This window comes from Panulirus ornatus, chromosome 20 (assembly GCF_036320965.1).
Source record: "Panulirus ornatus isolate Po-2019 chromosome 20, ASM3632096v1, whole genome shotgun sequence".
NCBI classification, from domain to species: Eukaryota; Metazoa; Arthropoda; class Malacostraca; order Decapoda; family Palinuridae; genus Panulirus; species Panulirus ornatus.
Window position 1 is genome coordinate 41,632,303 of NC_092243.1, and position 18,324 is coordinate 41,650,626.

Genomic DNA, 18,324 nt, shown 5'->3' on the forward strand with positions numbered 1-18,324 from the left:
GATATTTTATGAACTACCTTCAGGCTCTGTGTATAAGGTATATATGGAACATAAATGGATTTTGTGCTTAGACTTGGGTCCCATTCCTAAGACATCTCATTATGTATGTGCAAATAGTCCAAAATCCAAAACACTTATGGCCCCAGGCATTTTGGATAAGGGATACTCAACCTGTATCATTTATTTATAATGCATTATAATGACATTTTCCTTTATCAATATTTTAATGGTATGAAGGTTATTGAGTCCATTTAGATTGAGGTGAGAAAGAATGGTTTCATTGTATTTCATCTTTCGCAATAACATTTATATTAGTAGTTCTGTAGGTAGTATGCTGCTTTTCACATAATGCTTACAGTGGCCCCTGTTTGCAGTGAAAGATATTTCAGTTTACTTAATACTTGGAATCATAAGACTTACTGCATATTTGGATCTGTCTAATGTTTGCATAAAAAGTTCTGCTCTGTCTCCATTTGGTGTTCCTTACTTTCATATTTATCATCATTCCAATATTTTTTCCAGTTTATTATTTTTGAAGTGTCCATGTTTTTTTCTTCCATGTCTTGTTCAACTGTGTACCTTTGTGTATACAATTTTGTCACGAAATTATGTAAATGACTGAATATTCTCTCTTTTATCTTGCTAAGGTTGATTCAAGATCTCGCTATATGAGTGTTTCATGTAGAATATTGGATGATGGGGATGAACCAGATCAGATTGATGGCTGTAAGATTTCTGGTGCGGAACTACCTCCAGATCGTGTTCGTTTCTTTGCCCAGCTACAGAGTCTAGTCAAATCTGGCACTCAGGAAATTTCATTCAGTCAACGTCAGGTGAGTTTTAAAGACTTTGGTTCTTGGGTTAGTTGAATACATTTTTCTATCATGATATACACTGCAGAATAAGGTAGAAGGGTAGCATGTCTACCTCAAGGAATTGGGTATACATACTGTATTTGCTAGCCTTTGGGGTTGTGGCCAGGGATCCTATTTTTGTGAATGTTCCTTTACCATACATCTATCATGTTCTTATTTTCAGTATTTCTCTTGCCAACCCTTTTCTCAGTGTGTAATGCTTGATATTTAGTGTGATTTAGGGAAGGAGGGTATTGCTGGGAAAAGGTAATGAAGTGGGACATGGAGAATTTACTTACTGATTTTGCATCCTTTCTCACCTTCTTGTTTATTTTTAGACTTACTTATTTTACCCCATAAAAGGTAGTAAATGAAGAGGAAAGGCCTTTCTTTGTCTGCTCATGGTGCAACCTTGCTAATGTAGGAAACGACAGTCAGGTATGAAAAAAAAAGCAGAGGAGATAGAGGAAGTACTTTTCTCTCTCTGTAGTCCTTTTTAGCTTCCTCATTGAAAGCCATGTGAGCTTTTGTCATCACTTGTTGTCTGTCATCCATCTGTTAATGTTTCCCATTTCATCATTTTTTCCAAAAGTAATGGGTTAGTTAGGACCAGTCTTATCAGGGATGTTTCTCAGATGGTTCCCTTCCAGAATTGTGTCTAGTGACACTGACCTTCATTCAACATTGCTGTTGTTACTAAGAATAGTTGTTGTCCATCCATTCACTCCTCCCCTTACCCTTCTTTTTTCTAAATATGTTCCTAAAAATCATCCAGTTTTTAATTAATATTGAAATGTATACAAATAGAAAAAGCAACACATAAGATATTTTGTTTCAAGTGCTGATCTTTTAGAAAATATAACATAATGAAATTCACAGTTGCTGCAAGTCCAAGTCATTTCAACAGACACAAAAGTAATTATAGAAAATAGAAAATTGACCTTTATTTGAATTTTACATTGCAGAAGGCATAAGAAATAACAAAGAAAGAGAAACAATAGATTGCCAGAAATAAAGAAAAAAAATGACTGTCAGGGAAATGCATTTAATCTGTATCTGTAATTGCTTCTGATATGGTACTATTTGTTTTATTAAGTGATGCTGCCATCTGCCTTTGCTTTACACATCTACTTGTCCCTTCACCAACCATGTCAGAAATGTCATTTCTACTTTAATATTATTATTATTTTTTATTATACTTTGTCGCTGTCTCCCGCGTTTGCGAGGTAGCGCAAGGAAACAGACGAAAGAAATGGCCCAACCCCCCCCATACACATGTATATACATACGTCCACACACGCAAATATACATACCTACACAGCTTTCCATGGTTTACCCCAGACGCTTCACATGCCTTGATTCAATCCACTGACAGCACGTCAACCCCGGTATACCACATCGCTCCAATTCACTCTATTCCTTGCCCTCCTTTCACCCTCCTGCATGTTCAGGCCCCGATCACACAAAATCTTTTTCACTCCATCTTTCCACCTCCAATTTGGTCTCCCTCTTCTCCTTGTTCCCTCCACCTCCGACACATATATCCTCTTGGTCAATCTTTCCTCACTCATCCTCTCCATGTGCCCAAACCACTTCAAAACACCCTCTTCTGCTCTCTCAACCACGCTCTTTTTATTTCCACACATCTCTCTTACCCTTACGTTACTCACTCGATCAAACCACCTCACACCACACATTGTCCTCAAACATCTCATTTCCAGCACATCCATCCTCCTGTGCACAACTCTATCCATAGCCCACGCCTCGCAACCATACAACATTGTTGGAACCACTATTCCTTCAAACATACCCATTTTTGCTTTCCGAGATAATGTTCTCGACTTCCACACATTCTTCAAGGCCCCCAGAATTTTCGCCCCCTCCCCCACCCTATGATCCACTTCCGCTTCCATGGTTCCATCCGCTGCCAGATCCACTCCCAGATATCTAAAACACTTCACTTCCTCCAGTTTTTCTCCATTCAAACTCGCCTCCCAATTGACTTGATCCTCAACCCTACTGTACCTAATAACCTTGCTCTTATTCACATTTACTCTTAACTTTCTTCTTCCACACACTTTTCCAAACTCAGTCACCAGCTTCTGCAGTTTCTCACATGAATCAGCCACCAGCGCTGTATCATCAGCGAGCAACAACTGACTCACTTCCCAAGCTCTCTCATCCCCAACAGACTTCATACTTGCCCCTCTTTCCAAAACTCTTGCATTTACCTCCCTAACAACCCCATCCATAAACAAATTAAACAACCATGGAGACATCACACACCCCTGCTGCAAACCTACATTCACTGAGAACCAATCACTTTCCTCTCTTCCTACACGTACACATGCCTGACATCCTCGATAAAAACTTTTCACTGCTTCTAACAACTTTCCTCCCACACCATATATTCTTAATACCTTCCACAGAGCATCTCTATCAACTCTATCATATGCCTTCTCCAGATCCATAAATGCTACATACAAATCCATTTGCTTTTCTAAGTATTTCTCACATACATTCTTCAAAGCAAACACCTGATCCACACGTCCTCTACCACTTCTGAAACCACACTGCTCTTCCCCAATCTGATGCTCTGTACATGCCTTCACCCTTTCAGTCAATACCCTCTCATATAATTTACCAGGAATACTCAACAAACTTATACCTCTGTAATTTGAGCACTCACTCTTATCCCCTTTGCCTTTGTACAATGGCACTATGCACGCATTCCGCCAATCCTCAGGCACCTCACCATGAGTCATACATACATTAAATAACCTTACCAACCAGTCAACAATACAGTCACCCCCTTTTTTAATAAATTCCACTGCAATACCATCCAAACCTGCTGCCTTGCCGGCTTTCATCTTCCGCAAAGCTTTCACTACCTCTTCTCTGTTTACCAAATCATTTTCCCTAACCCTCTCACTTTGCACACCACCTCGACCAAAACACCCTATATCTGCCACTCTATCATCAAACACATTCAACAAACCTTCAAAATACTCACTCCATCTCCTTCTCACATCACCACTACTTGTTATCACCTCCCCATTTGCGCCCTTCACTGAAGTTCCCATTTGCTCCCTTGTCTTACGCACTTTATTTACCTCCTTCCAGAACATCTTTTTATTCTCCCTAAAATTTAATGATACTCTCTCACCCCAACTCTCATTTGCCCTTTTTTTCACCTCTTGCACCTTTCTCTTGACCTCCTGTCTCTTTCTTTTATACATCTCCCACTCAATTGCATTTTTTCCCTGCAAAAATCGTCCAAATGCCTCTCTCTTCTCTTTCACTAATACTCTTACTTCTTCATCCCACCACTCACTACCCTTTCTAATCAACCCACCTCCCACTCTTCTCATGCCACAAGCATCTTTTGCGCAATCCATCACTGATTCCCTAAATACATCCCATTCCTCCCCCACTCCCCTTACTTCCATTGTTCTCACCTTTTTCCATTCTGTACTCAGTCTCTCCTGGTACTTCCTCACACAGGTCTCCTTCTCAAGCTCACTTACTCTCACCACCCTCTTCACCCCAACATTCACTCTTCTTTTCTGAAAACCCATACAAATCTTCACCTTAGCCTCCACAAGATAATGATCAGACATCCCTCCAGTTGCACCTCTCAGCACATTAACATCCAAAAGTCTCTCTTTCGCACGCCTGTCAATTAACACGTAATCCAATAACGCTCTCTGGCCATCTCTCCTACTTACATAAGTATACTTATGTATATCTCGCTTTTTAAACCAGGTATTCCCAATCATCAGTCCTTTTTCAGCACATAAATCTACAAGCTCTTCACCATTTCCATTTACAACACTGAACACCCCATGTATACCAATTATTCCCTCAACTGCCACATTACTCACCTTTGCATTCAAATCACCCATCACTATGACCCGGTCTCGTGCATCAAAACCACTAACACACTCATTCAGCTGCTCCCAAAACACTTGCCTCTCTTGATCTTTCTTCTCATGCCCAGGTGCATATGCACCAATAATCACCCACCTCTCCCCATCAACTTTCAGTTTTACCCATATTAATCGAGAATTTTCTTTCTTACACTCTATCACATACTCCCACAACTCCTGTTTCAGGAGTATTGCTACTCCTTCCCTTGCTCTTGTCCTCTCACTAACCCCTGACTTTACTCCCCAGACATTCCCAAACCACTCTTCCCCTTTACCCTTGAGCTTCGTTTCACTCAGAGCCAAAACATCCAGGTTCCTTTCCTCAAACATACTACCTATCTCTCCTTTTTTCACATCTTGGTTACATCCACACACATTTAGGCACCCCACTCTGAGCATTCGAGGAGGATGAGCACTCCCCGCGTGACTCCTTCTTCTGTTTCCCATTTTAGAAAGTTAATACAAGGAGGGGAGGATTTCTGGCCCCCCGCTCCCGTCCCCTCTAGTCGCTTTCTACGACACGCGAGGAATACGTGGGAAGTATTCTTTCACCCTTATCCCCAGGGATAATATACATTAATGAAACTTTAATGAAACTTGAAAATTCTACTACATATTCTGATGTTCATCATTTACATAACTAATGGTGTCATTACCAGCAAAAGCAAATGGTTGAACACGAACAATAAGAGGTAAAGTTAGCTTTACTTTAGTCTACCCAATAGCATCAGCTGGACTATCCAAGATGGAGCTTGTGGAATCTTGCAATATTTTCTTTATTGTGTGTCTGTATAGTCGTCACTGTAATATTCATCATACCTAGCCTACTGAGTGAAAAAATTGTGGAAAGTCAGAAATAAACCAGATACTTATACTTCTTCCAAGAGACTCTTCTCTTTGATTTCATTTGCTGGATTACCACTGTTAAAGCTTTCCCTTCTTTAGATGAGGTATTATCTTCATTTGTATGTCTCCATAGTCATCACCATCATATTCATCAACAGTATATTTTGGGGTGAAAAGAATGGTGGAAAAGCAAGCAAAACAAAGGCAAATGCTTGCACCTCTGTAGAGAGATGCCTCACCATGTTTTCATATGCAGAAGTGAATAAGTGCTTGTAATGCCATCTCTTGAGAGGACTGACACTTATTATGCTCTTGTCTCCTGGGAATGATAAAAATTGTTTTTGGAACCCCACACATGATATCTTGGGATAATAATTTTTTTAATGTGACTTGGGTTAACAAGGGACACTAGATATTTACCCTATACTTTTCTGAAACTACTGGGCCAATTTAAACTAAACTAGTTAAGGATGATCCTTGCTTGCCCCTTTTCCAAATAGTAAAATGACATTGATCACCTTCCAGTGTGGTAGCCTTTGTTCGTTTTCAAGTGAAAGCTGTGTGTGGTGACCCTGACCATGACCGCAGATGACTGATATTATTAAACTCATCCTTCAACTTGTTAACTTTTTTATACACATTTATTCATTACACTTGATCACCATTTCCCTCATCAGTGAGGTAGCACCAGGAAACATGAAGAATGGCCCATCCACTTATATACACATATTTATTTATTATTATATTTTATCATGGCAAATTATATGGGAGGGTATTGATTGAGAGGGTGAAGGCATGTACAGAGCATCAGATTGGGGAAGAGCAGTGTGGTTTCAGAAGTGGTAGAGGATGTGTGGATCAGGTGTTTGCTTTGAAGAATGTATGTGAGAAATACTTAGAAAAGCAAATGGATTTGTATGTAGCATTTATGGATCTGGAGAAGGCATATGATAGAGTTGATAGAGATGCTCTGTGGAAGGTATTCAGAATATATGGTGTGGGAGGCAAGTTGTTAGAAGCAGTGAAAAGTTTTTATGGAGGATGTAAGGCATGTGTACGTGTAGGAAGAGAGGAAAGTGATTGGTTCTCAGTGAATGTAGGTTTGCGGCAGGGGTGTGTGATGTCTCCATGGTTGTTTAATTTGTTTATGGATGGGGTTGTTAGGGAGGTGAATGCAAGAGTTTTGGAAAGAGGGGCAAGTATGAAGTCTGTTGGGGATGAGAGAGCTTGGGAAGTGTCAGTTGTTGTTCGCTGATGATACAGCGCTGGTGGCTGATTCATGTGAGAAACTGCAGAAGCTGGTGACTGAGTTTGGCAGTGTGTGAAAGAAGAAAGTTAAGAGTAAATGTGAATAAGAGCAAGGTTATTAGGTACAGTAGGGTTGAGGGTCAAGGCAATTGGGAGGTAAGTTTGAATGGAGAAAAACTGGAGGAAGTGAAGTGTTTTAGATATCTGGGAGTGGATCTGGCAGCAGATGGAACCATGGAAGCGGAAGTGGATCATAGGGTGGGGGAGGGGGGCGAAAATTCTGGGAGCCTTGAAGAATGTGTGGAAGTCGAGAACATTATCTCGGAAAGCAAAAATGGGTATGTTTGAAGGAATAGTGGTTCCAACAATGTTGTATGGTTGCGAGGCGTGGACTATGGATAGAGTTGTGCACAGGAGGATGGATGTGCTGGAAATGAGATGTTTGAGGAGAATGTGTGGTGTGAGGTGGTTTGATCGAGTAAGTAACGTAAGGGTAAGAGAGATGTGTGGAAATAAAAAGAGCGTGGTTGAGAGAGCAGAAGAGGGTGTTTTGAAATGGTTTGGTCACATGGAGAGAATGAGTGAGGAAAGATTGACCAAGAGAATATATGTGTCGGAGGTGGAGGGAACGAGGAGAAGAGGGAGACCAAATTGGAGGTGGAAAGATGGAGTGAAAAAGATTTTGTGTGATCAGGGGCCTGAACATGCAGGAGGGTGAAAGGAGGGCAAAGAATAGAGTGAATTGGAGCGATGTGGTATACCGGGGTTGACGTGCTGTGAGTGGATTGAATCAAGGCATGTGTATGGGGGTGGGTTGGGCCATTTCTTTGTCTGTTTCCTTGCGCTACCTCGCAAACGCGGGAGACAGCGACAAAGCAAAAAAAAAAAAAAAAAATTTATCATACTTAATCACTGTTTCCCGAGTCAGCGAGATAGCACCAGGAAACAGATGAAAAATGGCCCCATACCTCATATACACATATATTTACATAAATGCCCATACGCGCACATTTTATATATTTGATTTATTATACTTTGTCGCTGTCTCCCGTGTTAGCGAGGTAGTGCAAGGAAACAGACGAAAGAATGGCCCAACCCACCCACATACACATGTATATACATAAACACCCACACACGCACATATACATACCTGTACATTTCAACGTATACATGCATATACATACACAGACTTATACATATATACACATGTGCATATATATATACTTGCTGCCTTCATCCATTCCTGTCGCCACCCCCACCACCCATGAAATGGCACCCCCCTCCCCCCACACCCGCATGAAGTATCGCTTGGAAAAAGACAACAAAGGCCACATTCGTTCACAATCAGTCTCTAGCTGTTGTGTGTAATGCATTGAGCCCACAGCTCCTTTTCACATCCAGGCTCCACAGAATTTTCCATAGTCTACCCCAGACACTTCACATGCCCTTGTTCAATCCACTGACAGCACGGCAACCCCGGTATACCACATCGCTCCAATTCACTCTATTCCTGCACATGCCTTTCACCCTCCTGTATGTTCAGGCCCCGATCACACAAAATCTTTTTCACTCCATCTTTCCACCTCCAATTTGGTCTCCCTCTTCTCCTTGTTCCCTCCACCTCCGACACATATATCCTCTTGGTCAATCTTTCCTCACTCATCCTCTCCATGTGCCCAACCCACTTCAAAACACCCTCTTCTGCTCTCTCAACCACGCTCTTTTTATTTCCACACATCTCTCTTACCCTTACGTTACTCACTCGATCAAACCACCTCACACCACACATTGTCCTCAAACATCTCATTTCCAGCACATCCATCCTCCTGCGCACAACTCTATCCATAGCCCACGCCTCGCAACCATACAACATTGTTGGAACCACTATTCCTTCAAACATACCCATTTTTGCTTTCCGAGATAATGTTCTCGACTTCCACACATTCTTCAAGGCCCCCAGAATTTTCGCCCCCTCCCCCACCCTATGATCCACTTCCGCTTCCATGGTTCCATCCGCTGCCAGATCCACTCCCAGATATCTAAAACACTTCACTTCCTCCAGTTTTTCTCCATTCAAACTCGCCTCCCAATTGACTTGATCCTCAACCCTACTGTACCTAATAACCTTGCTCTTATTCACATTTACTCTTAACTTTCTTCTTCCACACACTTTTCCAAACTCAGTCACCAGCTTCTGCAGTTTCTCACATGAATCAGCCACCAGCGCTGTATCATCAGCGAGCAACAACTGACTCACTTCCCAAGCTCTCTCATCCCCAACAGACTTCATACTTGCCCCTCTTTCCAAAACTCTTGCATTTACCTCCCTAACAACCCCATCCATAAACAAATTAAACAACCATGGAGACATCACACACCCCTGCTGCAAACCTACATTCACTGAGAACCAATCACTTTCCTCTCTTCCTACACGTACACATGCCTGACATCCTCGATAAAAACTTTTCACTGCTTCTAACAACTTTCCTCCCACACCATATATTCTTAATACCTTCCACAGAGCATCTCTATCAACTCTATCATATGCCTTCTCCAGATCCATAAATGCTACATACAAATCCATTTGCTTTTCTAAGTATTTCTCACATACATTCTTCAAAGCAAACACCTGATCCACACGTCCTCTACCACTTCTGAAACCACACTGCTCTTCCCCAATCTGATGCTCTGTACATGCCTTCACCCTTTCAGTCAATACCCTCTCATATAATTTACCAGGAATACTCAACAAACTTATACCTCTGTAATTTGAGCACTCACTCTTATCCCCTTTGCCTTTGTACAATGGCACTATGCACGCATTCCGCCAATCCTCAGGCACCTCACCATGAGTCATACATACATTAAATAACCTTACCAACCAGTCAACAATACAGTCACCCCCTTTTTTAATAAATTCCACTGCAATACCATCCAAACCTGCTGCCTTGCCGGCTTTCATCTTCCGCAAAGCTTTCACTACCTCTTCTCTGTTTACCAAATCATTTTCCCTAACCCTCTCACTTTGCACACCACCTCGACCAAAACACCCTATATCTGCCACTCTATCATCAAACACATTCAACAAACCTTCAAAATACTCACTCCATCTCCTTCTCACATCACCACTACTTGTTATCACCTCCCCATTTGCGCCCTTCACTGAAGTTCCCATTTGCTCCCTTGTCTTACGCACTTTATTTACCTCCTTCCAGAACATCTTTTTATTCTCCCTAAAATTTAATGATACTCTCTCACCCCAACTCTCATTTGCCCTTTTTTTCACCTCTTGCACCTTTCTCTTGACCTCCTGTCTCTTTCTTTTATACATCTCCCACTCAATTGCATTTTTTCCCTGCAAAAATCGTCCAAATGCCTCTCTCTTCTCTTTCACTAATACTCTTACTTCTTCATCCCACCACTCACTACCCTTTCTAATCAACCCACCTCCCACTCTTCTCATGCCACAAGCATCTTTTGCGCAATCCATCACTGATTCCCTAAATACATCCCATTCCTCCCCCACTCCCCTTACTTCCATTGTTCTCACCTTTTTCCATTCTGTACTCAGTCTCTCCTGGTACTTCCTCACACAGGTCTCCTTCTCAAGCTCACTTACTCTCACCACCCTCTTCACCCCAACATTCACTCTTCTTTTCTGAAAACCCATACAAATCTTCACCTTAGCCTCCACAAGATAATGATCAGACATCCCTCCAGTTGCACCTCTCAGCACATTAACATCCAAAAGTCTCTCTTTCGCACGCCTGTCAATTAACACGTAATCCAATAACGCTCTCTGGCCATCTCTCCTACTTACATAAGTATACTTATGTATATCTCGCTTTTTAAACCAGGTATTCCCAATCATCAGTCCTTTTTCAGCACATAAATCTACAAGCTCTTCACCATTTCCATTTACAACACTGAACACCCCATGTATACCAATTATTCCCTCAACTGCCACATTACTCACCTTTGCATTCAAATCACCCATCACTATGACCCGGTCTCGTGCATCAAAACCACTAACACACTCATTCAGCTGCTCCCAAAACACTTGCCTCTCTTGATCTTTCTTCTCATGCCCAGGTGCATATGCACCAATAATCACCCACCTCTCCCCATCAACTTTCAGTTTTACCCATATTAATCGAGAATTTTCTTTCTTACACTCTATCACATACTCCCACAACTCCTGTTTCAGGAGTATTGCTACTCCTTCCCTTGCTCTTGTCCTCTCACTAACCCCTGACTTTACTCCCCAGACATTCCCAAACCACTCTTCCCCTTTACCCTTGAGCTTCGTTTCACTCAGAGCCAAAACATCCAGGTTCCTTTCCTCAAACATACTACCTATCTCTCCTTTTTTCACATCTTGGTTACATCCACACACATTTAGGCACCCCACTCTGAGCATTCGAGGAGGATGAGCACTCCCCGCGTGACTCCTTCTTCTGTTTCCCATTTTAGAAAGTTAATACAAGGAGGGGAGGATTTCTGGCCCCCCGCTCCCGTCCCCTCTAGTCGCTTTCTACGACACGCGAGGAATACGTGGGAAGTATTCTTTCACCCCTATCCCCAGGGATAATATACATTAATGAAACTTTAATGAAACTTGAAAATTCTACTACATATTCTGATGTTCATCATTTACATAACTAATGGTGTCATTACCAGCAAAAGCAAATGGTTGAACACGAACAATAAGAGGTAAAGTTAGCTTTACTTTAGTCTACCCAATAGCATCAGCTGGACTATCCAAGATGGAGCTTGTGGAATCTTGCAATATTTTCTTTATTGTGTGTCTGTATAGTCATCACTGTAATATTCATCATACCTAGCCTACTGAGTGAAAAAATTGTGGAAAGTCAGAAATAAACCAGATACTTATACTTCTTCCAAGAGACTCTTCTCTTTGATTTCATTTGCTGGATTACCACTGTTAAAGCTTTCCCTTCTTTAGATGAGGTATTATCTTCATTTGTATGTCTCCATAGTCATCACCATCATATTCATCAACAGTATATTTTGGGGTGAAAAGAATGGTGGAAAAGCAAGCAAAACAAAGGCAAATGCTTGCACCTCTGTAGAGAGATGCCTCACCATGTTTTCATATGCAGAAGTGAATAAGTGCTTGTAATGCCATCTCTTGAGAGGACTGACACTTATTATGCTCTTGTCTCCTGGGAATGATAAAAATTGTTTTTGGAACCCCACACATGATATCTTGGGATAATAATTTTTTTAATGTGACTTGGGTTAACAAGGGACACTAGATATTTACCCTATACTTTTCTGAAACTACTGGGCCAATTTAAACTAAACTAGTTAAGGATGATCCTTGCTTGCCCCTTTTCCAAATAGTAAAATGACATTGATCACCTTCCAGTGTGGTAGCCTTTGTTCGTTTTCAAGTGAAAGCTGTGTGTGGTGACCCTGACCATGACCGCAGATGACTGATATTATTAAACTCATCCTTCAACTTGTTAACTTTTTTATACACATTTATTCATTACACTTGATCACCATTTCCCTCATCAGTGAGGTAGCACCAGGAAACATGAAGAATGGCCCATCCACTTATATACACATATTTATTTATTATTATATTTTATCATGGCAAATTATATGGGAGGGTATTGATTGAGAGGGTGAAGGCATGTACAGAGCATCAGATTGGGGAAGAGCAGTGTGGTTTCAGAAGTTGTAGAGGATGTGTGGATCAGGTGTTTGCTTTGACGAATGTATGTGAGAAATACTTAGAAAAGCAAATGGATTTGTATGTAGCATTTATGGATCTGGAGAAGGCATATGATAGAGTTGATAGAGATGCTCTGTGGAAGGTATTCAGAATATATGGTGTGGGAGGCAAGTTGTTAGAAGCAGTGAAAAGTTTTTATCGAGGATGTAAGGCATGTGTACGTGTAGGAAGAGAGGAAAGTGATTGGTTCTCAGTGAATGTAGGTTTGCGGCAGGGGTGTGTGATGTCTCCATGGTTGTTTAATTTGTTTATGGATGGGGTTGTTAGGGAGGTGAATGCAAGAGTTTTGGAAAGAGGGGCAAGTATGAAGTCTGTTGGGGATGAGAGAGCTTGGGAAGTGTCAGTTGTTGTTCGCTGATGATACAGCGCTGGTGGCTGATTCATGTGAGAAACTGCAGAAGCTGGTGACTGAGTTTGGCAGTGTGTGAAAGAAGAAAGTTAAGAGTAAATGTGAATAAGAGCAAGGTTATTAGGTACAGTAGGGTTGAGGGTCAAGGCAATTGGGAGGTAAGTTTGAATGGAGAAAAACTGGAGGAAGTGAAGTGTTTTAGATATCTGGGAGTGGATCTGGCAGCAGATGGAACCATGGAAGCGGAAGTGGATCATAGGGTGGGGGAGGGGGCGAAAATTCTGGGAGCCTTGAAGAATGTGTGGAAGTCGAGAACATTATCTCGGAAAGCAAAAATGGGTATGTTTGAAGGAATAGTGGTTCCAACAATGTTGTATGGTTGCGAGGCGTGGACTATGGATAGAGTTGTGCACAGGAGGATGGATGTGCTGGAAATGAGATGTTTGAGGAGAATGTGTGGTGTGAGGTGGTTTGATCGAGTAAGTAACGTAAGGGTAAGAGAGATGTGTGGAAATAAAAAGAGCGTGGTTGAGAGAGCAGAAGAGGGTGTTTTGAAATGGTTTGGTCACATGGAGAGAATGAGTGAGGAAAGATTGACCAAGAGAATATATGTGTCGGAGGTGGAGGGAACGAGGAGAAGAGGGAGACCAAATTGGAGGTGGAAAGATGGAGTGAAAAAGATTTTGTGTGATCAGGGCCTGAACATGCAGGAGGGTGAAAGGAGGGCAAAGAATAGAGTGAATTGGAGCGATGTGGTATACCGGGGTTGACGTGCTGTGAGTGGATTGAATCAAGGCATGTGTATGGGGGTGGGTTGGGCCATTTCTTTTGTCTGTTTCCTTGCGCTACCTCGCAAACGCGGGAGACAGCGACAAAGCAAAAAAAAAAAAAAAAAATTTATCATACTTAATCACTGTTTCCCGAGTCAGCGAGATAGCACCAGGAAACAGATGAAAAATGGCCCCATACCTCATATACACATATATTTACATAAATGCCCATACGCGCACATTTTATATATTTGATTTATTATACTTTGTCGCTGTCTCCCGTGTTAGCGAGGTAGTGCAAGGAAACAGACGAAAGAATGGCCCAACCCACCCACATACACATGTATATACATAAACACCCACACACGCACATATACATACCTGTACATTTCAACGTATACATGCATATACATACACAGACTTATACATATATACACATGTGCATATATATATACTTGCTGCCTTCATCCATTCCTGTCGCCACCCCACCACCCATGAAATGGCACCCCCCTCCCCCCACACCCGCATGAAGTATCGCTTGGAAAAGACAACAAAGGCCACATTCGTTCACAATCAGTCTCTAGCTGTTGTGTGTAATGCATTGAGCCCACAGCTCCCTTTTCACATCCAGGCTCCACAGAATTTTCCATAGTCTACCCCAGACACTTCACATGCCCTGGTTCAATCCATTGACAGCACGGCAAACCCGGTATACCACATCGTTCCAATTCACTCTATTCCTCACATGCCTTTCACCCTCCTGTATGTTCAGGCCTCGATTGCTCAAGATATTTTCACTCCAACCTTCCACCTCCAATTTGGTCTCCCACTTCTCCTTGTTCCCTCCACCTCTGACACATATATCCTCTTTGTCAATCTTTCCTCACTCATTCTCTCCATGTGACCAAACCATTTCAATACACCCTCTTCTGCTCTTTCAACCACACTCTCTTTATTACCACACATCTCTCTTACCCTCTCATTACTCACTCGATCAAACCACCTCACACCACATATTGTCCTCACAGATATCATTTCCAACACATCCACTCTCCTCCGCACAACCCTGTCTATAGCCCATGCCTTGCAACCATATATCATTGTTGGAACCACTATTCCTTCAAACATACCCATTTCTGCTCTCAGAGATAACATTCTCGCCTTCCACACATTCGTCAACGCTCCCAGAACCTTTGCCCCCCTGCCCCGACTCAATTCTGCTACCATGGTTCCATCCGCTGCTAAATCCACTCCCAGATATCTAAAACACTCAGCTTCCTCCAGTTTTTTCCATTCAAACTTACCTCCCAATTGACTTGTCCCTCAACCCTACTGAACCTAAAAACCTTGCTCTTATTCACATTTACTCTCAGCTTTTTTCTTTCACACACCTTCCCAAACTCAGTCACCAACTTCTGCAGTTTCAAACTCGAATCAGCCACCAGCACTTTATAATCAGTGAACAACAATTTACTCAATTCCCAAGCCCTCTCATCCACAATAGACTGCATACTTGCCCCTCTCTCCAAAACTCTTGCATTCACCTCCCGAACAACCTCATCCATAAACAAATCAAACAACCATGGAGACATCACGCACCCCTGCCGCAAACCGACATTCACTGGGAGCCAGTCACTTTCCTCTCTTCCTACTCATACACATGCCTTACATCCTTGATAAAAACTTTTCACTGCTTCTGGCAGCTTACCTTCCACACCATATACTTTTAATACCTTCTACAGAGCGTCTCTGTCAGTTCTATCATATGCCTTCTCCAGATCCATAAATGCTACATACAAGTTCATCTGTTTTTCTAAGTATTTCTCACATACATTCTTCAAAGCTGATACCTGATCCACACATCCTCTACCACTTCTGAGACCAAACTGCTCTTCCCCAATCTGATGCTCTGTACATGCCTTCATTTTTTCTATCAATACCCTCCCATATAATTTCCCAGGAATATTCAAGAAACTTATACCTCTGTAATTTGAACACTCTCCTTTATCCCCTTTGCCTTTGTACAATGGCACTATGCATGCATTCTGCCAATCCTCAGGCACTTCACCCTGAACCATATGTACATTGAATATCCTTACCAACCAGTCATCAACAAAGTCACCCCCTTTTTTAATGAATTCCACAGCAGTACCATCCAAAACCGCCGCCTTGCTGGCTTTCATATTCCGCAAAGCTTTTACTACCTCTTCTCTTTTTACCAGACCATTCTCCCTGATCCTCTCACTTCGCACACCACCTCGACCAAAACACCTTATATCTGCCACTCTATCATCAAACACATTCAGCAAACCTTCAAAATACTCATTCCATCTCACTTCACAACTACTTGTTATTACCTCTCCATTAGCCCTCTTCACTGATGTTCCCATTTGTTCTCTTGTCATATGCTCTTTATTTACCTTCTTCCAAGACATCTTTTTATTCTCCCTAAAATTAATGATACTTTCTCACCCCAACTCTTTTTCACATCTTGCACCTTTCTCTTGACCTCCTGCCTGTTTCTTTTATACATCTCCCAGTTGCACTACTCCCCATGAAAAAATTGTCTAAACTCCTCTCTCTTCTCTTTCACTAACAATTCTTCTTCATCCCACCACTCACTACCTTTTCTAATCTACCATCCTCCCATCTTTCTCATGCCACAAGCATCTTTTGCACAAGCCATCACCACTTCCTTAAATACATCCCATTCCTCCCTCACTTCCCTTATGTCATTTGCTCTCAGCTTTTTCCATTCTGCTCTCAGAATACACGCACATATACATACATGTACATATCAACATATACATACACAGACACATACATAAATACTTGTACATATTCATACTTGCTTGCCTTCATCCGTTCCTATCACTACCCCTCCACACAGGAATTAGCATCCCTCCCCACTTCAGCATGGTAAAACCAGGAAAAGACAGAAAAGGCCACATTCATTCACACTGTCTTTAGCTGTTATGTGTAATGCACTGAAACAACAGCTCTCTATCCACATCCAGGCGCCATAGACCTTTCCATGGTTTACTCTAAATGCTTCATATGCCCTGTTTCATTCCATTAACAGCAAAATCTTTTTCACTCCATCCTCCCACCTTCAGTTTGGTCTCCCACTTCTTCCTTCTTCCCTCCACCTCAGACACATATATCTTCTTTGTCAGTCTTTCCTCACTCATTCTCTCCATGTGACCAAACCATTTCAACACACCCTCTTCTGCTCTCTCAACCACACTCTTTTCATTGCCACATATCTCTCTTACCGTTTCATTACTCAATCAAACCACCTCACACAACATATTGTCCTCACACATCTCATTTCCAACACAGCCACTCTCCTTGGTACAGCCCTATCTATAACACATTCCTCACAATCATATAACATTGTTGGAACCACTATTCCTTCAAACATACCCATTTCTGCTCTCTGAGATAATATTCTTGCCTTCAAACGTTCTTCATCGCTTCCAGAACCTTCATCCTCTCCCCCACCCTGTGACTCACTTCCGCTTCCGTGGTTCCATCCACTTCTAAGTCCACCCAGATATCTAGAACAATTCACTTCTTCCAATTTTTCGCCATTCAGACCTACCTCCCAGTTAACTTGTCCCTCAACCCTGCTGAACGTAATAACCTTCCTCTTATTCACATTTACTCTCAGCTTTCTTCTTTTGCACACTTTACCAAACTCAGTCACCAACTTCTGCAGTTTCTCACCCAAATCAGGCAGTAGAGCTGTATCATCAGAGTACGACAACTGACTCACTTCCCAGACCCTCTCATCCACAACAGACTGCGTACTTGCCCCTCTCTCCAAAACTCTTGCATTCACCTGCCTAACCACCCCAACCATAAACAAATTAAACAACCATGGGGACATCACACACCCCTGAAGCAAACCGACATTCACTGGGAACTAATCACTCTCCTCTCTTCTTTCTCATACACATACCTTACATCCTCGATAAAAACTTTTCATTGCTTCTAGCAATTTACCTCCCATACCATATACCCTTAGAACCTTTCACAAAGCATCTCTATCATCCCTATCATATACCTTCTCCAGATCCACAAATTGTACATACAGATCCATCTGTTTTTGTCAGTATTTCACATACATTCTTCAGAGCAAACACCTGATCCTCATATCATCTACCACTTCTAAAACTACACTGCTCTTCCCCAGTCTGATGCTCTGCATATGTCTTTACCCTCACAATTAATACCCTCCTATATAATTTCCCAGGAATATTCAACAAACTTATGCCTCTATAGTTTGAAGACTCACCTTTATCCCCTTTGCCTTTGTACAATGGCACTATGCTTGCATTCCACCAATCCTCAGGCACTTCACCGTGATCCATATATACATTGAATATCCTTACTAGCTGATCAACAATACAGTCACTCCCTTTTTGATAGAGTCCAAAACCATTGAGATAATTTGAATTAAATGAGATCTAATTTAGAAATGGTCTGTCGATCCTGACCCTCATCAGTGATGGCTGCTTTTGCTAGAAATAGTTGTCATCCATCCATTAACTTTATTTCT

The 18,324-nt window shown here is 41.9% G+C and overlaps 1 protein-coding gene across 1 annotated transcript in view; it reads left to right on the forward strand.

The window, feature by feature from the left end:
* Mekk1 (mitogen-activated protein kinase kinase kinase 4) overlaps nt 1-18,324 on the forward strand; it is a 1,037,736-nt gene that overhangs the window by 151,249 nt on the left and 868,163 nt on the right. The window contains exon 5 of the mRNA XM_071674802.1: nt 648-833. Coding sequence (XP_071530903.1) covers nt 648-833 — 186 coding nt within the window. The remainder of the gene's footprint in view (nt 1-647; nt 834-18,324) is intronic.